This window comes from Pristis pectinata, chromosome 24, assembly GCF_009764475.1.
Source record: "Pristis pectinata isolate sPriPec2 chromosome 24, sPriPec2.1.pri, whole genome shotgun sequence".
Taxonomy (NCBI): domain Eukaryota; kingdom Metazoa; phylum Chordata; class Chondrichthyes; order Rhinopristiformes; family Pristidae; genus Pristis; species Pristis pectinata.
In genome coordinates this window covers 26,539,783-26,563,654 of record NC_067428.1, presented here as the reverse complement: position 1 = coordinate 26,563,654, position 23,872 = coordinate 26,539,783, and the positions used below count along the sequence as shown (strand labels likewise).

Below are 23,872 nucleotides of genomic sequence, written 5' to 3'. Positions count from 1 at the left end.
CAAGGTAGTTGGGCAGACGATGGAGAGAGCTGGACAGATGATGAGGGTAGGATCATGTATATGATTGTCAGGGGAACCAGTTGCATAATCATGATGGTGGGCTAGGAACATAATATGGGGAGAACCTACTGGATAATGGCTGGGTCTGGAAGTTGATGAGGACTTTGAGGAGGTAGGCTGAGGAGATTGGGAGTGAGATGGTCTTGGGATGACTGGTAATGATTGAAAATTAAAGATGGAATACAGCTGGAGAAAGATCAATCCTCCAGTTATTACCTGCTTTAATTCCTCACAGACTTTGCATGCAGAGTGGAAACATCAAACAGGCATCTGATGTTACTATGCATACCCTGCAGCCTTTGTGTAGTAGTGAGCCTCATATACAGAAATCAGGTAACCATTTTGGTCTTTTGTTCCAATTTTGGGCACTCCTGCATTGGAACACCTTCACTGGTGCATTTTATGTGTTCTCTTGAAATGGATCCACTGCTGTATTGTGGGGATGTGTGTCAGACAATTTGTGCACAGCAAACTCCAGCAGATGGGAATGAGAGAAATGATCTCATGATCAGTTTTACTGGTGTTGGTTGTGGAACAAATAACGGCCAAGACGCTAGAAAGAATTCCCTTTCTTTTCTTTGATATACTGCAAAGGACCACACATAATAAACCTCAGGTTTGACCTGGAGCCTCTAATAATTTCTTAAAACTACTGGGTTTTCAGGATCCGCTTGCTAACTCTAGAACACCCAAACTTGGGCATATGAGTGTGGATCGAAACTCACGCTTTTCATGCCGAAGGCTTCAGTTAGCATGTACGCACTGATGACGTAGAACTCAATATCAGATTATGGCATGTGTGTTGTACCAAATGGCACTTGTGGCCTGAAAGCTCTCAAGGCCTTGTTTGATTCATTTTCCAGGATGTGGTCATCACTGGCAAGGCCCTAATGCCTCGAGTAGATGATGATGAACCACCTTTTTGAACTGCTACAGACCTTCTGGTGAAGAATGGGCACACTTGAAAAATTCCCAGAACCCAAGGCAACGGCCAAACTCCATTTAATGTCCCCTTGAAGTATTTTCCACACTGTTGCTATGACTCAGTCCTGAATGTAGAGAACCTAGACATTGCCCTGAAGTGTCAGAAGTTGTGTTTGAACTCACGACACTGACTCAAATACAAGAGTGTTACTACTCAGTTATGTCTGGGATGCAACAAATGATCTGTTTTTGTTCATCACAATGAAGAGATGTTACTCCAAATGATTCAGATTTATTGCAACTCTCGGGAGTGTTCAAATATGAACAGAAAACACTGCAAACTCTCAGCAGTATCTGTGGCAAGAGATACAGAGCTAGCACCCCGGAAGCTACGTCAGATGGTGCCCCGCACTGCGTTCTGGGAGTTGTAGTTCTCCACCGAGACCGGAGCGCGTCTGTCCGTGTGCGCATGCGTCAGGCCGCGGGGCAGGCTGGGTGTTGGCTTGTCCTTGCCCGAGTTGCCGGACGCGGCGACATGTTCCCCGCCAGGATCTGCTCGCTGCTCCGTCCCGCCGTGGTGGCCCGGGTCCGGCCGGCGCTCGCCAGGGGCTATGCCGAGGCGGCGCCGGCTTCCGCTGTCAAGATGTCCTTTACCTTCGCCTCTCCGACCGAGGTAAGGCCGAAGGGCTCGGGCCTCGGCCTAGCGCAGCGGGTGACACCGGGGCTGGGGGACTGGGGACTGGGGGAGGGGGGGCCGGGGATCAGGGGGACTGGGGGTGTGGGGGATCCGGGTATGGGGGGATGTGGGGGGCCCTGGGTATGGGTGCAGCGGACTGGGGGGCTGGCCGACCCAGATATCAGGGGGGCTGGCGGACCCAGGGGACCTGGGTATTGGGGGGCAGACTGGGGGACCTGGGTATGGGGGGGCAGAGGACTGGGGGACCCGGGTATGGGGGGCAGAGGACTGGGGGACCTGGGTATGGGGGGGCAGAGGACTGGGGGGCCCGGGTATGGGGGGCAGAGGACTGGGGGACCCGGGTATTGGGGGGGCGGGGGACTGGGGGACCCGGGTATTGGGGGGGCGGGGGACTGGGGGACCCGGGTATTGGGGGGGCGGGGGACTGGGGGACCCGGGTATTGGGGGGGGCGGGGGACTGGGGGACCCGGGTATTGGGGGGGGCGGGGGACTGGGGGACCCGGGTATTGGGGGGGGCGGGGGACTGGGGGACCCGGGTATTGGGGGGGGGCGGGGGACTGGGGGACCCGGGTATTGGGGGGGGGCGGGGGACTGGGGGACCCGGGTATTGGGGGGGGGGCGGGGGACTGGGGGACCCGGGTATTGGGGGGGGGCGGGGGGACTGGGGGACCCGGGTATTGGGGGGGGCGGGGGACTGGGGGACCCGGGTATTGGGGGGGGCGGGGGACTGGGGGACCCGGGTATTGGGGGGGCGGGGGACTGGGGGACCCGGGTATTGGGGGGGGCGGGGGACTGGGGGACCCGGGTATTGGGGGGGCGGGGGACTGGGGGACCCGGGTATTGGGGGGGGCGGGGACTGGGGGACCCGGGTATGGGGGGGGCGGAGGACTGCGGGACCCGGGTATGGGGGGGGGGGCGGAGGCGGAGGACTGCGGGACCCGGGTATTGGGGGGGGCGGACTGGGGCATCTTGGTATGGGGGGGCGGAGGACTGGGGGACCCGGGTATGGGGGTGCTGGGGGACCCAGGGGACTCGGGAACCTGGGTATTGGGGGACCCGGGACTATGAAGTGGCTCCACTGGTTTCTAGTGGGTGCTTTAACTTTAATTGCATCCAGTTCTTTGATTTATGATAGACTTATTTGATCCTTTATATGGTATGGAGGCACCCATTCTGTCCGACATGCACATGCCCGCTTTTGGACAGAAATGAGACGAAACTGCTTTTCCCAGAGAATAGTGAATCTGTGGAATTCTCTGTCCAGAGAAGCAGTAGAGGCTACCTCATTAAGTATATTTGAGATACAGATTTTTGCATAGTAGGGGAATTAAGGGTTATGGGAAAAGGCAGATAGGTGGAGCTGAGTCCATGGCCAGGTCAGCCGTGATCGTATTAAATGGCGGAGCAGGCTCGATGGACCAGATGGTCTACTCCTCCTATTTCTTATGTTCTTTTGTAGACCATACAATATTGGAGCAGAATTAGGCCATTTGGCCCATTGAGTCTGCTCTGCCATTCAATCACAGCTTTTTTTTAAAAAACAGATTTTCCCACCTTCCCATAACCCTTACCAATCAAGAACCTATCAATCTCTGCCTTAAATACACCCAATAACTTAGCTTCCACAGCGCTCTGTGGCAATGAATTCCACAGATTCATCACCCTCTGGCTGAATTAATTCCCCCTCATCTCAGTTTTAAAGGATCATGCATATTCTTGTGCATATGACCATCAACTCGACTTTGACTTTAAGAGCATCGGTGTGGTTGATGAAGGTGACTCTGAAGAGACCATAAGATATAGGAGCAGAATTAGGCCCTTCAGCCTATTGAGTCTGCTCCACCACTCAATCATGGCTGATTATTAGTGGGCCATTTGATCCCAGAAGTATCTACTTTGCTCTTAATTTTGCCTTTTATAATATTAATGCATACATCTCCAGTAATGGTTTGGGAGAAAAATAGTTAATGAGTTAAACTGTAGCATTACTCTTCAGAAGAGTATAGCTTATTGCAGGTTGTACCCCTCCCAGCATGTACACCTTGTATTTTTTTTAGTTGGTTAATAGTTTTTCTGGTAGCTGTGTTTAAATGTCTTATTGCTTTTGAAATTTATTGCTCTGTATGTATATATGTTTGCCAAATCTATAACCATCTCCAACAATCGTCCCGACACCACCTACCCTTGGCAATTGTAATGGCATTGAATGTCGTTGATTGACAAGAAACTAACTGGACCACAGTATATATTGTGGCTGCAAGAGCAGGTCAGAAACTGCACACCTTGTGGTGAATGCCAATGACTGAAAAGATGGATCCTTGGTCTCTCAATCTACCTCCTCGTAGTCCTTGCACCTTATTTGTCTACCTGCACTGCATTTTCTCTGTAACTGTAACACTATATTCTGCATTCTGATCCTGCTTTTCCTTTTATACTATCCCTATATACCTATGTTTGGAATGATCTGTCTGGATGGCATGCAAAGCAAGGCTTTTCACTGTATCTCGGTACATGTGATAACAATAAACCAATTACCAATGATGAACAACCCATCTATCACCCTAAACCTTCATTCCCTCCAGCACTAATGCACCATGGCTGCAGCATGCATCATTGAGAAAGACACTGCCTTTATTTGGGCTGCATTATTGGCAGCTCCCAAACCCATGACCCCTTCCACCAAGAAAGTCAAGGGTGGTGGGTGCACTACCACCTGCTAGTTTGCCTCCAAGGGCATTATTCTGATTTGGAAATATCTCCAGTTTTATTGCTGGGTCTACATCCTGGAACTCCCTACCCAATCACACTTTGGGAGTACTTTCACCAGTGATTCAAGATAGCAACTCACCATCACTTTCTTGAGGACATTAAGGCATAGGCAATAAATGTGGGTCTGAAAAATTAAAATAAAACTGTTACAAAAGTTTTGACTTACTGGGGAAAGCATGTTGAAATGTGATTTTTTTTAAACTGTTAATTTGTTTGTTTTGTTAGGTGTTTTACAATGAAGCCAGTGTTAAACAAGTAGATGTTCCAACGCTGACTGGAAGCTTTGGTATTCTACCAGCTCATGTACCCACGCTGCAGGTGCTAAAACCTGGAGTTGTCACTGTTTTCGATGAAGAGGGTGTTCAGACCAAGTATTTTGGTATGTTAACTTGTGATTTTGTAGTAGATATAACTTAGAAATACAATTTCAGAACTTAAACTTTCTATATTATTTTTACTACTGCCGATTGCATAAATTAGTGGCAATTAATATTAATTTGTAGTAAAGAATTTTTTGATGTGTTTTTAATCAAAGTGACGCTGGTGCTAGAAATTTGTATGCCTTGTGCAACTTTTGTCTTTTCATTGATACTTTTTTTGTAGTAAGGATTCTAATCTTGTAATTGTATAGTTTTATTGCTAGTTGTGGTACCTCAGTCACTGGCAGACAGGTTTTGTATGCTCCTCCAAATCTAGCGCAATAAACTTTATGGAGTGTCTAGGTGTCTCCTTTTCTCAATTATGTAACTGGCTTAAATTATTGGATGCTAAAATGGAAAAGTTAAAATCAGAAAATACAAATGAAGCACAGTTTCTTCATTTATATGTTCATAGAGTGTGGATATCACTGAGAACCTCCATATTTATTTATCATTCCTAACTGCCCCTGAAGTGAGGAGCTGGTTAAGTGTCAGCCACTTCGAGTCTGGAATTATATGGGCCACAATGGGAAAATTTGAGGATATCTGTGAACCAGATATCTTTTATTATGATCTTGTAGCATTATTATTATTAATTGTAGCTTTGTTTTTCGAATTTTATATTTAAGTACTTGAATTTAAATTCCCCAGCTGCAGTGGTGGGATTGAACTTTCTGTGTCTGGATCAATGGTCCAGAGTTCCGACTGATGTTATTTCAATAACGTGACTGCCATTGTGGACTGTGGCCAGTGGTAACTAGCCCTTTCTTGTCAGTTGTTTTGAACAAGGCATCCAGTGGTAGGAGAATGACAAAACAAAAAGAAAATGACTAATGATTTCAATCTTTTTTTTGAAACATTCTTGTTTTCTTTGTTTCCTTAAGTGCTGTCAAGGTTTCATTTAATCCCGACCTCCCAGAAAATGTCCAAAGAGAATATTAAAGTATTAACCTCAAACTTTAACTCTGTTTCTCTCGCCACAAGAGCTGTCCAAGCTGCTGAGTACTTTTTATTTCAGATTTCCAGCATCTGCAGTTTTTGTTTATCCCAAGTAAACTGTCTTTTCGTTTTCCACTTGGTTTTCAAGATCTGGGCCATTCACCCTGAAGACATGGTGAAACTGATGCTGTGAATTTTAATCAGTAGCAATGATGACAAAAAAATAAAAGTATGCAGAACTTAGCTGAACTGCAGATGGTTGGAATGACTGTCTCTGTTAAGTTAAGATTTTATTCAAGGGAAAAATTACATTTTTGAATTCTGTTCTTCCCATTCTCTCTATACTGTTATGTAACTTGTTTTAAAAAATATCTGAATTGATGCTGGGGCCAATTATCCTATTTGAAAGTTGCAGTTATTTTTTTTAAAACCTCAGTTTTGATGAACTAGAAGCTCATTCGAGAATCTGCTCGGGCATCTCGACAAATGGTGCTTTTACATGCAGTGTAATTGTCAATATCTGACTTTTCAAAGCATGAACTGGAAACTGATAGTTGCAGAAATGTTAATTTATCAATGACTCGCAGAGTAATCGTCAGAGCCAAGTAAGTAAATGTGTATATAAAGAACCAAAAGCACTGTTTGAAGTTGGTGATAGTTGTGAAGTAAGGGTAGAAAAAGGATGAGCAGTCTAGAAAAGAACCTATGCTGCTTAGACTTCTACTTAATAACAGACAGCTAGCAACCTCTGGCTGAATTCTATTTGAAAGGGGCGTAGGCCTGAATAAAATTATTTTTCCTTGTTGGTTTTATTAACATTTATGCTGCTTCATGTCTTTTCGTGTATACTGACCTGGCATCAAGACCAAACATATGTCAATATGATATGAATAATAGATTCTGTTGAGCAATTCCAGAGAGGTTTTGCTTTTTGTAGATTAACATTTGGTTTTGCTAACTGGGCAATACATCTGTATTAGTGGGAAAGGGAAAATTATCTTTTGCTTCCTTTGTGGTCAGCCCTCATTTCCAACTTGCTCAAAATGGCAAGCCATCTATAGTTATTGTTCACAAAGGAAAACTAACTTTATACTTTGGATTCCCCGGTGTTAACTTGTTAGTAAGTAAACTCTGCTTCTTAAGTGCCAAAACCATGTGTGACAGCAGAGCCTTTTTCAATGTAATGTTGTAATGTGGATTGATTAGTGCAAGTTTTGCCCATGGATCAGCTGAAAGAACTTTGATCATCAGCAAAGATGTGTTCCTAACTGCACCAGGTTGACTTTAAATGTTCTTGACCTTCAGAAGCATTCAAACTAAAATCTCTTAAAAATGTAAATAGTAAATAAATTGTCTAAACACTTAGTAATGGAAAAAATGTTGAAGAAAATGCAATTAAAAGAAGCTAAATTACCATATGCTTACCATTCTTTATCACTGTTTGCCCATTCAATGAATGAGCCCACAGTTCCTATGTTGGATCTTTTCTGACAAAGTTTCAGTGGGTAGATTTTCTGGCATATGTTTTTGTTTGTGCTTCACTCCTGGATTCCATGCAAAGTCCAGTTTTGGAATGCCACAAGTTTGGGATTTGTGTTGATTTCAATAACTCTTATTTGTCACACTTAGTATTTTTATTTATAATTTTTGGTTTTGTCATTTTAGGGGCATTTACCATTCTAGTTGTGCCATTCTAGTTGTATTATCGAGGCATATGTTATAGTAGGATATAATAGAGTTAGTTTGTGGTGAGCTTGTTATCACTAATGACTCAATGGCAATGCAAAATGCTGTTCTAAATGGCACAATTATTTGATGATTAAAAAACATGTTTAAGAATCTATGCTATTCCGTGTTCAACACAGTGAAGGCAAAAGGCTTAATGACTAGATCTATAGGAAGAAGATTAAATGAAATCTACTAAAAATTTATAGTTGATCAAATCCTAGATTGGTTTTTTCTCGTTGCATTGAAATATATTGTTTCTTTTCCTTTCCAGTGAGCAGTGGTTCTGTGACAGTGAATGCAGACTCCTCAGTTCAGCTTTTAGCTGAAGAGGCAGCAGCCTTGGAGAACTTGGATGTCACTGTAAGTATCAGTTTACTTGATGGCTGGATGATCAAATGCTCGATGCCACTGAGTTTTGAGGATGCAAACTGCTTTGGGGATTAAAGTGAATGGGTGAGGACATGGAAGATGAATATAGTGGGCAAAAATATGAGCTCCTCTACTTCAGGAGAAAAACATAGATGCAGTGTATTCTTAATTAGTGAAATATTGGAATGCATTGCTGTTCAAAGGAATTTTCATGTTACCCTGCAGGCTCAGCAAGTAATTAGGAAGGTAAATAGTTTGTTAACCTTTACTGCAAGAAGATTTGAGCACAAAAGTAAAGACTTTCTCCTACAGTTATATAAGGCCCCAGTGAGCTAGCACTTGGAATAGTGTGTGCAGGTCTGGTCTCTACTTGAGATGCTTGCAATAGAGGGAATGCACAGAAGGCTCACCACATTGATTCCTGGTGCCAGGTTGTCCTGAGCAGCTGAATGAAATGAGAGGTAATCTGATTCCTAGGGTTGGGTTGTCCTCTGAACAGGGTGAACTTCTACTATCAGAGCTTAGTGAAACGAGAGATGATCACACTGAATTAGACAAAATTCTTAAGGGGAATGGAGGGCAAGTATGATGTTCTTCTGCCTGGAACTAGGGGTCAGTCTCAAAATAAGGGATTGGTCATTCAGGACAGGGAAAAAATTGTTTCACCCAGATGGTTTTATTTTAGTCTCTCTACCCAAGGTGGCTGCAGAGGCTTAGTTGCAAAGTATGTCCAAGAAAAAATAGATTTTTGGATTTTAAGGGAATCAAGGTATTTGGGATCAGTGCAGGAAAGTTGGGCTGAGATCAAACATCAGCTGAATAGCCTAGTTCTATTTCTTAAGTTCTTATGGGTAAAGCAACATTTTAAGATAGTGATATGTTGCACAGCTTGGGTCATGAATCTTTGTGTGGTTGAGAATTGCTAACTGGTGCCTGCATGATTGCACTTCTAAAATAACTTGTGAAGCTTTGATTTTAGCAAAGAGGGTACAATTATGTTAAACTAGGTTTTCATTTAGGAACAAGCTGACTCAACTAGCACACTGAGCAAGGGAAAGAAACGTCAAAGACTATTTAATGCACTCTTAAATAGACTATTTTTTCTTGATCTCTCTCCCCTAGTTTCCTATTCTATTTGGCATGTGAAAGTGTTCTATAGTCTGCAACTATATTATGCTAAAAGACTTTTTTTTGTCTATTTATTGGAGCTTTTATGATGTGTGATTGTATCCAACAATGATGAATAAGTAGGAGTACACCCTGTCCCCCTCCACCAAAACCCTGTCTCCACTGCCTCACATTAGCATTTTGATTGGATTGTGATGTTATCAAACATTCATTGAACATACTTCAAAATGTAAAATGGTAGTTCCTGTAGGCCATACAATCTCAAGCATGTTCTATTGTTATAAAGATTTTGAATGGACTGGTACATCAACTTTCTTACCTACCCTTGTATCTTTTGATGCCAACAATGTTATCCTCACTGGAGGACAGTTGCTGATCTTCCACAGCCTTCTGGCATAGAGAATTTCAAAGATTCACAATGGATTGATGACACTTCTCGCTGTATCCTAAATGACTTTACTAATTCATGGTGAGGTTCCATACCAGTTTTCTTTACTGGAAGGATAGTGTTGGGATGAAACAGACTCACTCTAGTAGTAGAGGAAAGAGAACAGTTTAGAAAATTGTTGTTTAAAACATGCAGTAATGTTGGTCATAATCATTTGTCTCCAAACTTGTCTTATTGGGTAAACTACTTGAATAAAAGTTGTTAATTCTGTTATGAATGCCATTCTTCATCAGTGTCACAAAGGCACTGTCAGTACAAAGACCATAGAAGCTTTACTATTTTAAAATTTGCTTTAATCTCAATTTAATCTTCCTGGTGAAGTAGGGCTACACTACAATACCCAAGGCTTATGACTGTAGCAAGAAGCAGATCCTGTCACACCTTTTGATCTACCCTTTGCTTAAACCAAGTCCTTGTGTTGTTTGGGGTTACGGCAGGCCAACATGAGAGATTGGCAATGTGCCTGTCAATGGAAGGATCTATGTCTCTGGTGAAAGAAGCAGCAGCATCCAAATAGAGGGCAACAGTGCATGAAGACAATTCACCACCACTACCATCTTGAGTGGAGAAAATAATGCTGTCTTTGGAGTTGATGTCCTCCTTAAATGCATTAAGCTGTCCTTCTTTATTCCCTCCTTGTATCTGTGTCAGTGGATTAGTAACAAATCCTTGAATTTGTTACATTCTAATCCATGTGATTAGAATGAGTTTCTGTGTTCTGTACTTGCCGAGAATAACAATGTACACAGAAGCCCCAATAGTTTCACTGCGACTTGGGTAGGGTGAATCACTAACCCCTGTACAGTAAATGTAGTTGTTCTTTACCATGTAGACTTGTAGATGCAAAATAAACAATATTTGGGTAGGGGGGTGGAATTGCATGAAAATAAGTGTTTAATGTTCTGTTTTTATTATTCTGTTTGAAAGGGAGAGGTGAGAAATAGCTACCAAGATTCTAGACTTGGGTGAAGTTGTTACTTCAATGCAATGAAATAAATACTGGCTGTGGTAAAGGAGGCAAATCTGTTAATGGGTGAAACAACTAAGAACAATGGGAAATGGGAGCATATTCAGATGTGAAGCAGGGCCAGTTTATACTGCTAAGGGACGAGTTCTGGATGCCCAAATAAAACCTGAATTGTTGGAAGTAAGGAGGAATTACATACAAACATATAACCTGGAAGCAGGACTGCGCCACTTGGCCCCTTGAGCCTATTCTGCCATTTACCAAGATCATGGCTGATTTGATTGCAGCCACAACTCTGCACTCCTGTGTACCTTTGGACATCTTTCACTCCCTTGCATTTGTAGAAAAATGCAAGATCCAGATGACAGGAAATGAAAGAACAGCGAAAAATGGCAAAACCGATAGTTGCAAAAAGGTTTATGAAAATAAAGAACTTGCAAGGAAAATCAGAATCAATACATTTTTAGTTGTATAAAGAAAAAAAGAGGATAAGAACTATAATGTTGTTGCTGTTTTTCTTTGTAATATTCTAGCTTGACTTCTCCAGAGACTTGTTGGATAAAGGCAGCATTTAAGTGTAGAAAAAAGCCAACCAGACCAGAGGGTCTAATCTCACTTTCTAATATATTTTCCTAGCTGTGTTCCGTTAAGAAAGCATTTGAGTTGTGAGAATTGTTTTGTTGTTTCTGGCTTTGGAGGGTGGGGAGAGAATACATTGATTCAGGCTTCTATTTTAGGTTTCTAAAGGTTGGAAAGTGTGAATGAATAAATTTCTGGTTTTTGGGTTGGCAAGCCTGTGATATCCATTGCAACAAACAATCTGCTGGAGGAACTCAGCGGGTTGAGCAGCATCTGTGGGAGGAAAGAAATTGTCAATGTTTTGGGTCGAAACCGTGCATCAGGACTGAGAGTGGGGAGGTGAGATGGCCGGTATAAAGAGAAGGGAGTGGTGAGAAAGAGTTCCAAGGCGATTGGAAGACTGAGGAGGGGTGTAAGATGACAGGCGGGTAGGGGAGGTGAGCAGGGGTGGAGTTGGGAGATGGTGGCAGGCAGAGGAAAAAGAACAGAGCAGGGTGGGGGGGGCAGTGGGAAGATAGACTAATGCTGGAGGGAGATAAGCAGGAACACAAAACACTACTGGTGCTGGATTTGGATAAGTAAAGGAGGTGAGAATGGGAACCATTACGGGAGAGGTGAATGCCTGTTGGAACCAGATTGTGGGGTGGTGGGATGGACCTTTGTGTGAAGTGAGTGGATGCAGCCAGCAGGGGGAAGGGGACGAAGTTGGGGGCTGGGGGGAGAGTGGAAAAGGTACAAAAATCGGAGGACTGGAGGATCAGAAGGAGAGAGAGTGGGGGTGTTTAACAGCGGGGGGGAATAAAAGGAAAAGGGATTACCTAAAATTGGAAAACTCAATATTCATGCTGTTGCGTTGTAGACAACCCAGGCAGAATACAGGGAGTTGCTCATGCAGTTTGCGTTGGGCCTCATCCTGGCAGTAGAGAAGGCCAAGGATGGACAGGTCAGTGTGGGAAGGGGAGCTGAAATGTCTGCAACCAGGAGCTCAGGGTGGCCGTTGTGGACTGAGCGTTGGTATTCTCCAAAATGGTCGCCGAGTCTGTGCTTGATTTTGCTGATGTAGAGTAGGCCACTTCAGGAGCACTGAATGCACTAGACGAGGTTGGAGGAGATTGGTATTGTTTTATTATTGTCACTTGTACTGAGGTATAGTGAAAAACTTGTCTTGCATACTGATCGTACAGTTCAATTCATTACACAGTGCAGTTACATTGGGTTAGTATTGAGTGCATTGATGTAGTACAGGTAAAAACAATAATAGTACAGAGTAAAGTGTCACAGCTGCAGAGAAAGTGCCTTGCAATAAGGTGCAAGGTCACAACAAGGTAGATTGTGAGGTCAGAGTCCATCTCATTGTATAAGGGAACCGTTCAATAGTCTTATCACAGTGGGATAGAAGCTGTCCTTGAGCCTGGTGGTACGTGCCCTCAGGCTCCTGTATCCTCTACCTGATGGAAGAGGAGAGAAGAGAGAATGTCCCGGGTGGGTGGCGTCTTTGATTATGCTGGCTGCTTCACCAAGGCAGCGAGAGGTAAAGACAAGAGTCCATGGAGGGGAGGCTGGTGTCCGTGATGCGCTGGGCTGTATCCACAACTCTCTGCAGTTTCTTGCGGTCCTGGGCAGAGCAGTTGCCATACCAAGCCGTGATGCATTCAGATAGGATGCTTTCTGTGGTGCATCAATAAAAGTTGGTGAGTGTCAAAGGGGACAAACCAAATTTCTTTAGCCTCCTAAGGAAGTAGAGGTGCTGGTGATCTTTCTTGGCTGTGGCATCTACGTGATTTGACTAGGACAACCTGGAAGGACTATTGAGGTCCCTGGATTTGGTGAGGGAGGAGGTGTAAGGAGAAGTGTTACATCTACTGTGAAGGCAGGGGAAAGTGCCGGGGTAAGGGAGGGATGAGTGGACCGGGTAGTCACGGGGGGAAGGGGGGGAGGAGTGGTCCCTGTGGAAGGTGCAAAGGAAGAAGGTGTGGCTGGTGGTGGGATGTCCTTGCAGCTGGTGGTAATGAAGGATGCGGATGCTCATAGGGTGAAAGGTGAGAAGCAGGGAAACTCTCTCCGTTCTATCTGGGAGGAGGTGGGGTGAGAGCAGAAGTATGAATAACAGAGGAGGTGTGAGATCAAGCGCCATCAATCACAGCAGAAGGGGAGCCACTCTTCCTGAAAAAGGAGGACATCTCAGATGTCCTGGAACAGAAAGCCTCAAGCAGATGTGGCAGAGATGGAGAAACTGGGAAAAAGGAATGGCATCCTTACAAGAGACAGGGTGGGAAGAGGTGTAGTCTAAGCAGCTGTGGGAGTTGGTGGATATATAGTAAATATCGGTGGATAGTTTGTTTCCTAAATGGAGACAGAGATCTAGAAAAGGAGAGAAGTGTCAGAAATGGTCCACGTGAATTTGAGAGCATGGTAGAAGTTAGTGGCGAAGGTGATCAAATTGATGAGATCTGCACGGGTGCAAGAAGCAGCACCAATGCAGTCATCGATGTAACAGAGAAAGAGTTGGGAAGTGGTACCAGAGAAGGTTTGGAACAGGGATTGTTCCACGTAGCCAACAAAAAGACAGGCATAGCTGGGGCCCATGTGGGTGCCCATGGCTACACCTTTAATTTGTAGAAAGTGAGAGGAGTCAAAAAAGTTGCTCAGGGTAAGAACAAGTTCAGCCAGGTGGATGAGAGTGTTGGAGGGGAACTGGCTAACTGGTTGTATCTTTGTTGTAGAAAAGCTGAGGTGTGATATCTATTGTGTTGGTTAAAAGTTGTCTTGACTTAATGAGTACTGTAGGATGTTGGTAATTATTTCTAGACAAATATTAATTATAGAAGAAATGTAGATGGTCATGCAACAATCTTATTGCGTGTCATTTCTGAATCTGTCCTGCTGAGCAGCCATACTTCCTTCATTTGAAAATGTTGTCCTATCTTTGCCTTTAAGTGGCAATTTAGTTTGAACAACTTGGCAGAAATTCACTCATCTGCCTTCATGGACGACTGCTTATTTTGTGCTGATGAGATCTGAGCTAGTTCTGGTCTGTATAATTTGACTTGGGATGTATTAGTCCTGTGACTCAAGATTATCATAATATCATTTGCCCTCACTTTTCTTAATATGGAACTCGTGTTTCTGCTTCTGAACCAGAAGCTAAGCACGTAAATGTATTTATGTGAGATTAGGAAACCTAGAAAACCTTTAAATTCTCTAAATGTTCTGAATTCAATGTCTTTTTTTAAAAAAACACTTCCCAACTAAGCAGATTAAAACATCATTTAGTGAAATGCTGCCCATTGGATTTTGTATGTCTAGATTGATATAATATTTATAACTCTCAATTTTTTTTTTAGAATCATGAAAATGTTAATTGTGGTTTGTACTTAATTGTGCAAATTGAGGTAGGATGGTCCTATGTTACTAACATTGGATCAAATACTTTATAGGTATAATAAAGCCTGTTTCCTGCTCCTGTCTCCTACTGAAGCATAAGGGCAGGAAAAGGCCATTCAACCCTTCAAGCTTGGTCTGTCATTCAGTACAATCATACCTGATCTCTTTCTCAGGAGGAAGGTAAAGGAGGGTGAGGGCAGGTTGTTGGCAGGAACACACAATGTACTGATTTGTGGAGGAGCAGGTTGAAGCTTGGTAGGTTGCAGAGATAAGGTGGGGTGAAGCCAGGAAATACCTGAAAAGCAGGACAATTTTATCGATGGGAGACTGAAAACCAACATAGTTGGACAGGAAAAGTGTAGCGGGATGCAGGCCTAATGAGAAAAAGGGGTTAATGTGAATAGGTCTCATGGTTGGCATGAATGAGGTAAGTCCTAAGGGCCATTTCTGTGCTGTATATACCTATGTTCTCTTCCCGTGCTCCTTGATGCTTTTTGTCTGGAAATCTATCTCCTCAAATAGATTCAACAACTTGTTCTCGAATTCTCCAAGTTCAGCTCGCTTTGTGTGAAGAAATTTCTCCTCATCTCAGTCCTAAGGGTCTTACCCCATATTCTGACCTAGGCCAGGGGACACTCTTGTGTTGAGCATTGTTGTAATTTTGTAGGTTTCAATGAAACCTTCCCCTTGTTCTTTTTGACTGTGGTGATACATCCTTGCTCTTGAACTTGAAACCTATGTAATGAATGCAATGTACCATTTGCCACCTTAACCGTTTGCTGCAGCTACATGTTTTCTTTCAGTGGTGTGCAAAGACACCAGAGTCTTTGTACATCAACATTTACCAATCTCACCATTTAAATAAAACTCTGCCTTTTTGCTTACCCTAGTGAAGAGAATAACGTTGTATTTATCCACAATATATTGCAAGGGTATCCTGTGCATACGTTTTTAAGCACTGTAATTTTTAAGCACTGATGTGTTTTATGTGCTGTTAACAGTAGAAAAACACCTGGTTTGGGTCTCTTGAATCTCTGGAACATCCAAGTAAATCTGTCCTCCTTTCAAACTTGAAGGTTATGTTGATGGGTGAGGGAAGCTCCAGTGATTGTGTCCAGAAATAGTTTTTAAATAGCCTTGACACTTTTAGAGTGGATTAGATAAGAATTCCTGCATAAAAGTACAACTATTGTCATAATGCATTTTAGGGTTGGGTTTTTCACAAAATAGTTAACAAAAAGTGTAATTTTGCAGCTATAAATATGGGAAAATATATTTTGCTGTCCTTTTGGATAACTCAACTGAACAGGTCGTTGGACCAACTTTTAAGGTTAGAATCAGGTTTATTTTTTTTTTAATTTTTAAAAAATTTTATTTACAGCGTGGTAACAGGCCCTTCTGGCCCAACGAGTCCGTGCCGCCCATTTTAAATCCATATTAACCTACCCGTACGTCTTTGGAATGTGGGAGGAGACCAAGACATAAAAATGACTATAAGTTACAAAAATAAATAGTGCAAAAGAGGAATAATGAGGTAGTGTTCATGGACTGATCAGAAATCTGATGGCGGAGGGGAAGAAACTGTTCCTGAACATTGTGTGGGTCTTCAGGCTCCTGTACTACCTCTCCGACGGTAGTAATGTGAAGAGGGCATGTCCCGGATGGTCAGGGTCCTTAATGATGATGCCGCCTCCTTGAGCCACTGCCTCTTGAAGATGTTCTCGATGGCGGGGAGGGTTGTGCCCGTGATGGAGCTGACTGAGTCTAGAACCCTCTGCAGCCTCTTTTGATCCTGAATATTGGAGCCTCCATACCAGTTGGTGATGCAACCAGTCAGAATGCTCTCCACTGTACATCTGTAGAAATTTGCAAGAGTCTTTGGTGACATACCAAATCTCTTCAAACTCCTAATGAAGTAGAGCAGCTGGTGTGCCTTCTTTATGATTGCATCAATGTGTTGGTCCCAAGATAGATCCTCTGAGGTGTTAATGCCCAGGAACTTGAAGCTGCTCACCCTTTCCACCGTTGACCCCTTGATGAGGACTGGTGTGTGTTCGCTCCTTCCTGAAGTCCACAATCAATTCCCTGGTCTTGCTGACGTTGAGTGCGAGGTTGTTGTTGAGACATCACTCAACCGGCCAATCTATCTCACTCCTGTATGCTGCCTTATTGCCATCTGAGATTCTGCCATGAGTGAAGAGGGAGTAGAGCAGATGGCTAAACACGCATCCTTGAGGTGAGCCTGCACTGATTGTCAGCGAGGAGATGTTACTACCGATCCGCACTGACTGTAGTCTCCCGATAAGGAAGTCAAGGATCCAGTTGCAGAGAGAGGTACGGAGGTACAGAGGCCCATGTTTTGAAGCTTGATTAGTACTGAGGGGATGATGGTGTTGAACACCGAGCTGTAATCGATAAACAGCAGCTAGACAGATGAGTGAAGAGCCACTGAGATTGCATCCACTGTAGACCTGTTGTGGCGGTAGGCAAATTGCAGTGGGTCCAGGTCCTTCCTCGGGCAGGAGTTAATTCTAGCCATGACCAACCTCTCAAAGCACCGCTTCGCAGTAGATGCGAGTGCTACCAGGCAATAGTCATTGAGGCAGCTCACTCTGCTCTTGGGCACCGGTATGATTGATGCCCTTTTGAAGCAGGTGGGAACCTCTGCAGCAGTGAGAGGTTGAAGATGTCCTTGAACACTCCAGCCAGTCGGTCGGCACAGATTTTCAATACCCTGCCAGGTACACCGTCGGGGCCTGACGCCTTACGAGGGTTTACCCTCTTGAAGGATGTTCTGATGTCTGCCTCCAAGACAGATCACAGGGTTGCCAGATGCTGTGGGGATTCGCACAGGTGTAGTGTTATTCTCCCTTTCAAAGTGTGCATAAAAGGCGTTGGGCTCATCAGGGAGTGAAGCATCACTGCCATTAATGCTGTTGGGTTTCGCCTTATAGGAGGTAATGGCATACAAACCCTGCCACAGCTGTCGTGCATCCGATTGTGTCTCTGACTTTGCACGGAATTGCCTTTTCACCCTCACGACGGCCTTCCGTAGGTCATCACGAGAGCAGATGTGTCAAGTATTGCATGAAAGTGAGGACTTCATTGCTGTTTTAAACAGTTCTGTCAAGAATGTTAATAATTAAATTGATACTTACTCCGCTTTTCTCCAAAAGCCACGCCACGCCACCCCGCAAAAAATTCCGGACGAAAATTTCAGCAGCATTGGTATCGAGAAATTAATGTTTTTGAATTTTCATTGCAGGCTGCAAAGGCCAACCTGGAAAAGGCTAACGCTGAACTTTCATCTGCCACTGATGCGGTAGAACGAGCGGAAGCCTTAATTAGTATAGAAACCAATGAAGCAATCATAAAAGCACTGGAATAGCTTGACTTTTGGGTAAGAACTTAATTCACATTGTACTGGAATTCAGATAACTTTCTGTGGTTTTGTTGATCTTGACCAGGTTTTTGTATCTTGTTGTGTTGCAAAAATTGAATAACTCATAGCATCAGGTCAAATATTGGCAAGATAACCTCATCTTCATTTTTAAGATCTGGGTGTCACTGGCAAGAGTAGCATTTGTTACACATCCTAATTGCTCTTGAGAACTGGAGGAGGTGTGGGTACCAAGATTATCCGATTTAATGCATGATATAACTGTGATTTGAAGCAAGCACTTCTAGCTGGATGGAATGGAGCAATGGGGTTGAAGTGTGGTTGTATTTGGTATGCAGTGATGTGATTGGACAGTGATCAGAATTGGACATGGTGGGTGCTTCATGGCTCAGAAGTTCCAATACAGTTATTCACTCAGGATTAACTTGGCAGAGATAACCCCCTGAACATCATCATCTTGCACTCTGCATGCTGTATATCAAGCCTTGAAGGGGCATGTGTAATTTATTTTCATTGTGCTTTTGCAGTTTTTAGCTAATGCTGTTTGGTGTGGTTGCACTGCTGGTGTTCTGCCACTAGGTGATACACTTAGTTCTCTGGATTCTTGCAACAGTGGTTTCTATTTGATTGTGATCTTGAACTGCGATTAATTTACTGCTCTCAAAGAGTGGCTTTGTAATTGGAATTTGGTTTCAATGTTGGACCAAAGGGATAAACAAAAACAGACATGCTTCTCATCCTTGCATATTGAGGTTTCTGATAGAGATCCATTGGGTGGAGTAAAATTGAGCTCAGCTTAGATAACCATATCTGTTGAATTGGCCAGAAATGCTTATTGTTAATTCTTAAATGTTAGAAAAGGATGGTTGGGTTCAGTGCATGTCATTATCTTCAGGAGTATGGAGCAGGAAGCAAGAAACCTATTTCTTGTTACCAAAGCGATGGGAAATTTGAGGGCAGGGAAGAGGTTCACCTACTTTATTGACCTAGGTTTTCTTCACATAAATGTTTAAATTTGCAAGGGTGTGGAGATAAAAGTAGTTTATAAACAAAGTTGCTCCATTGCACATAATTATTGTGTAGATATATTGTTGCAGAGCAACTTTGCTTGGCTGGGCTCCCACGAGTACGGAACTGTTTGTGACTCAGTTTATAAGGGCAGCGGAAAGAGTGAGGGTACGTGAAAAGAAACCTATTCCAAAACAAAGTAGTAAAGTGGAAAATTTCCAGTAATAACAATGTCAACATAACAAGCTAAGTGCCACTTCTGATGAAGTGGTGATTATTATAAGCATTTTATTTTTATGGAGCAGTAGTATCTAGCATATCAAGATTGTATATTTTTAATACTTACAGTGAGGGTTTTTTTTTAAAATGGATGCCATTTGTTTTCGGGGTTCTGGATTGTATATTTTTAATACTTACAGTGAGGGTTTTTTTTGAAAATGGATGCCATTTGTTTTCGGGGTTCTGGACCTTGAACAGAAAGGTAGGAGTTAAGAGTTCCTGGGAATTAAATTATTTACTTTGGAATTGTGTAAATGATGTGGAACTGATTTAATAAAAGACTCCACTTGTAATTTTAATTTTCCTTGGATCAAGGAAAGTTTATTATTAGACTTGCGGAAAACTCTACAACACCACTTGAAGATGTTTTAATTTGTAGAATGTACAAGAATGCAGCCCTAGTGGAGGTTGAGACAAAATCTAACTGAACATAGCTTTCTAAAAGTTGTTTTGCCGGTGACACTTAAAAAATTTTAAAGTGTGTTTCTGCTCATTGGTAACCATGTATATTTGAAAAGTACCTATTGGATTTCTGTAAAATCTCTTAACTTTTAGTTAAGAAACTTGAAGAACAAGTATCTTTTAATTTGTTCTTTTTGTAGTTATGCACTTCACAAATTTAAGCAAACACCAAAGAGACATATTTTCTTGTCTCCAGGTCTAAAAAGTGCTTCATCAGCAAAGTATTGCAGACATGGTGGCTTTCCTGTGTTTCCTGTGTCTCAAAGTGCAATGTATTGTTTGAGTGAAAAATAGTGATCACAGTTCTCTGCTTTTTGAGCAGTGCAGTGGAATTTAACATAATCCACACCGCCTTCACTGGTAGAATACTTCCAACAATAGCTGGATTGCAAATTTAGAATTTGCCTTTCCCCGTGTTCAATGGAATATTCATAATTTTGAAGTTCCTCACAGCATTAAGAACTGCATTTAGTACCTACCTTTTTTCTACAGTTTAGTTTGTTTTGAATCATGAAATACCTTTTATGACCAGTTCTCTACATGGGCAGCTTGCCAAACTTGTGTTGTGGGAAAGTGCACTCTTTAGATAGGGAAAACTACAAAATATATTCCTCCTCCTCTAGGATTAGGTAATATTTTGTAATTTATAGGGAATAATGAATACAGTTGAACTTTGATAATCCACTATTTGCATATCCTGATTGGCATCTGAGTCTTTCTCGCACTCCCTTCCTGCCCACCAAGGCCCCACTTCTCGTGTTCCCGTGCTGTACCATGATGCTTTCCTGCCTGATCTCTATATCCTTTGATTTCCTCAGTACCAAAAGAACCTGTCTTATCATTGAATATGTATTCCTTTTGGACAGAGCATTCCAAACATTTTTAACACCTTTTGAGTAAAGAAATTTCTCGCCTCTGCTCCATTTCTACATTCTCCACTGAGACAAAATGCCTTCTCAGCTTATAAATTCTCAGGCCCTCTCCAAATTATGTGTCTCAGTAAGATCACCTCTCATTCTTTTAACCTCCTGATTAGCCCAGTCTTTTTCTCTCTTCATAGGTTAATCCTCTGATCCCAGAAATAACTTTAGACCACTTCTTCCTTGCAGTGTTCTTAGAGATCCCACAGAATGCTCGGGGTAATTTAGTGGTTTTCTTGCTGATTCCTTTTACAGCAGACTAAATTTCCACTAAGAAAAATTGAGCCCATTTCACCTGGATTTTTATTATTTTCTACCTAATAAGCTGCTTAATACCCTGATTGTGATGGTGTCATTTATTTGATTACAGTGTCATCAAATAAATTACATTGGTTTAAATTCTGACTGTGGCAGTGTAATTTGCATGTGCAAATCAGAGTTGTCAGACAAACTGAAGTGACATACCAGCTGGATTGACAGAATCCATTTAAATTTATGGAGTCTATTTACTTTCCAAGCTGACTGTATCAACATAGGTTGCATGTCAGTCCATACCACTGCTGATAAAAAGCCCCCTACGTGGTCAGGGGTATGAATTTGAATGGAGTCTGGTAATGTATCTTCATCATCTTCAGGTACTTTCCATTTGTAAAATTGCACAATGTCGTGAAGAAAATATCAATCCTATTATGGCTTAAGACTACTTAGTGTCAGCACAGTATCAGGTTTTAATTGACTCAAAAAGGGAATAAAATTTGGTTAAGTTTCTGAATCCCAAGTATAATTTAAAAGTTTACAGATTTTGAGTTTTTAAATTTTATTATGAACAAGGTTGTATAAATTTGTTTATAGAAGCAAAAACAATACCCTAGATAGTGGGAGTGAACTATGCCCCTTTTTCCCCCTGGGAGCACTGCTATTTTAGGATGTGCTTGGGACAAGATAGTTAGCATTTTTTTGTAGGGCAGTGCTGATTAACATCAGGAGTCACCAAATGGGAAAAGTGTTGCTTCAATTTTATACCATTTAGAGAGAAAACTGAAGCAACAGTGAGCATACCAAACATATTTCCCAGGACTCAATGACAATCCCAGGGCTGATGAGAAGAGTTTGTTACCAGTACCTTGCCCATCGAGTGTGTGGTGTAGTTTCTGCATTTTACTCCCAGTTCTGGGAATATTTAATACAATCACGGGAAGCTTAAGTGGAGAATTCTTACATTTGCAGCACTGATAACCTCACGGTTAATGAGTTCCAAGCATTCAATCCAAAAAAAGCAAGCATGGGATACATTGTTTGCATCAAGGTATGACATTGATCACATCCAATGCTTGGTACTTGTATTTGTTCTTTAGCGTCTCCACGTTTTTAGACTCCTTCTCACAATGTCTCTTTATCTTGGCAGGATGAAGAAAATGTCATGAAACTGCTCGACCATTTGGGAAGAAGACCAACACTTTGTACAGTAAAATGGCTTGAATTTATCTGAATAAATATATAAAAACTTATGTCTGTTTTTTTTTCTCCTGAGGAAAATATTCCTTTATTTCGCAAAGGCAGATGCCAGTGGTCAATGCAATGATGAATTATCATGCCTCTATTACCACTGCAACTTTGATTAACTTTTTTCAATGGGGCAAATAGTTAAATATGTCAAACTGTTCAACTGAGACTTAAAAAGGAAAAGCCTTTTCTGAGTGCAGAAGGCTGAACATACTGAGTATCCCATGAGTTGGAGTTCGCTCCAAGATGTAGGTTGGTCTCTGACAGGGTACTGCTAATGCCCTGGCCTCCTTTGGCAGCTCTTTAAAGACTTCCACTTGACTTGAATGTCACTGATGGAGACATTTAAAACCATTCGAATAAAAATATTTCTAAAAATCAAAAACCACAATGCTAACAAAGTATTAAAGTTAAAATAAAGTAAACTAATTAAAATACTTTCCTTTGCTTGGAGCAGCTGCCAGTTTTGGGTGTGTTATTGAATCTAGATACTTGAGAAGGCTTATCTGATATTTGGGGTATACACTGACTTCCTTGGTTGGGTGTAACTTGTAGTTAATATCATCTTTTAAATGTGTTCCATGTATTAGGAATTTGCATTTAGCTTCAAATCTGGGGCTAATCTTTGGAGAAAGTATAATTAATAAAATATACAGAGTATCCAGTTAGTCTGTATCATCTCTTGGGCTATAAAGTGACCTTTTGGAGCTCTCACTTTCTCAACACCCTGCCTCACCACCCACCACAGACAAAATCCCTGACCTGCCAGTGACAGGATTAGAATGACCTTGATCAATGGAGACACTAAATGGAAAAAATGCCTTTTCTCCAAGAGCTTTGAATTTTATGCAAATTTATGAATGTAAAATTTGGCCCATGGTTTGTATGTAGTGATAGTAATTGTAGGCCTGAGTAGTTGTTCAGCCTTCTGGTTTAAAAGTTTGAGCATTCAGATTGTTCACAAAGGCATGCTTCTTTACCCCCATTTCATGCATCCAAGAAGGAAAATGCATGTTAGAAACTCTAATCTGGATCTTTCTGGCACCAAGTACTACTTGATATCTGATGTCACATCTGCTCCTCAAGTCAAGAACAGGCATGAGGCCAAGAGCGGTAACAATCCAAACTTGATAGCTTGATAAGCTAGAGAGTTGTAATGGATCATGGCAGTGATTCATAGGCAAGTATCTGTAGGCACTTATTGTTTGTTTCTTGTTTTCAAAAAGAAAATGTTGGTGTGCTGAGCCCCATCCAGTTCCCTGGCACTACCCTAAATTGAAAGTAGCTGTTACTACCATTCTGGAGTGAATCTGCAGCTACTCTGGCTATCAAATATTGATAAATTGGTTTATTATTGTTACATGTACTGAGGTACAGTGGAAAAACTTTGTTTTGCATGCGATCCATACAGATCATTTCATCACATCAGTACGTTGAGGTAGTACAAGGGAAAAGCAGTAGCAATGCAGTATATATTCTTGGAGTCTTAGAATTTAGATTTAAAAGAGTAGAAAGATTATAATAGAAGTAATGAATAGATCTGCAGGGAGCAGCTTGCAATGAGTCACCACACTGGCGCCATCTAAGGCATTGGTGCTTGTCAGTGCTATAAACACTCCTCTGCTTTCGTGAGCTGTTGATTTCTTTCTGGTCATAGGAGAGAGGAAGAAGTGAATTGTCTTTTAGCCCTGCAGTTACTATATGCACCACATGGCTGATCTTTAAACAGAGTGCTTGCAGCATTAAACTTTCCACTCTTTAAATCTTGCCCCTCTTTGCCTCAGGGGCTGTGAACTATTTAAAAAAAATCAATGGACTCCCTCTTTACACTCCATGGATCAATCCACATAGCGCTTAAGACACATTTCCACATGCGGTGGTGATTAAAG

General features: G+C 42.2%; 1 protein-coding gene across 1 annotated transcript; it reads left to right on the top strand.

Moving 5' to 3' along the window:
* The first annotated feature begins 1,468 nt into the window (after positions 1–1,468).
* On the top strand, positions 1,469–21,988 carry atp5f1d (ATP synthase F1 subunit delta). The gene is made up of 5 exons (XM_052037867.1): positions 1,469–1,657; positions 4,676–4,829; positions 7,808–7,896; positions 17,677–17,811; positions 21,886–21,988. Exons 1-4 carry the CDS (start codon positions 1,520–1,522, stop codon positions 17,797–17,799), a joined length of 504 nt encoding a protein of 167 aa, XP_051893827.1. The 5' UTR covers positions 1,469–1,519; the 3' UTR covers positions 17,800–17,811; positions 21,886–21,988.
* The last annotated feature ends 1,884 nt before the right edge of the window (positions 21,989–23,872 follow it).

Coding starts and splice junctions, on each gene's coding strand:
- atp5f1d (XM_052037867.1), top strand. CDS start 1,520: ATGTTCCCCGCCAGGATCTGCTCGCTGCTCCGTCCCGCCGTGGTGGCC. Junction 4,830..7,807: donor TGTTCAGACCAAGTATTTTG/GTATGTTAACTT, acceptor TTTCCTTTCCAG/TGAGCAGTGGTTCTGTGACA. Junction 7,897..17,676: donor TGGAGAACTTGGATGTCACT/GTAAGTATCAGT, acceptor TTTTCATTGCAG/GCTGCAAAGGCCAACCTGGA.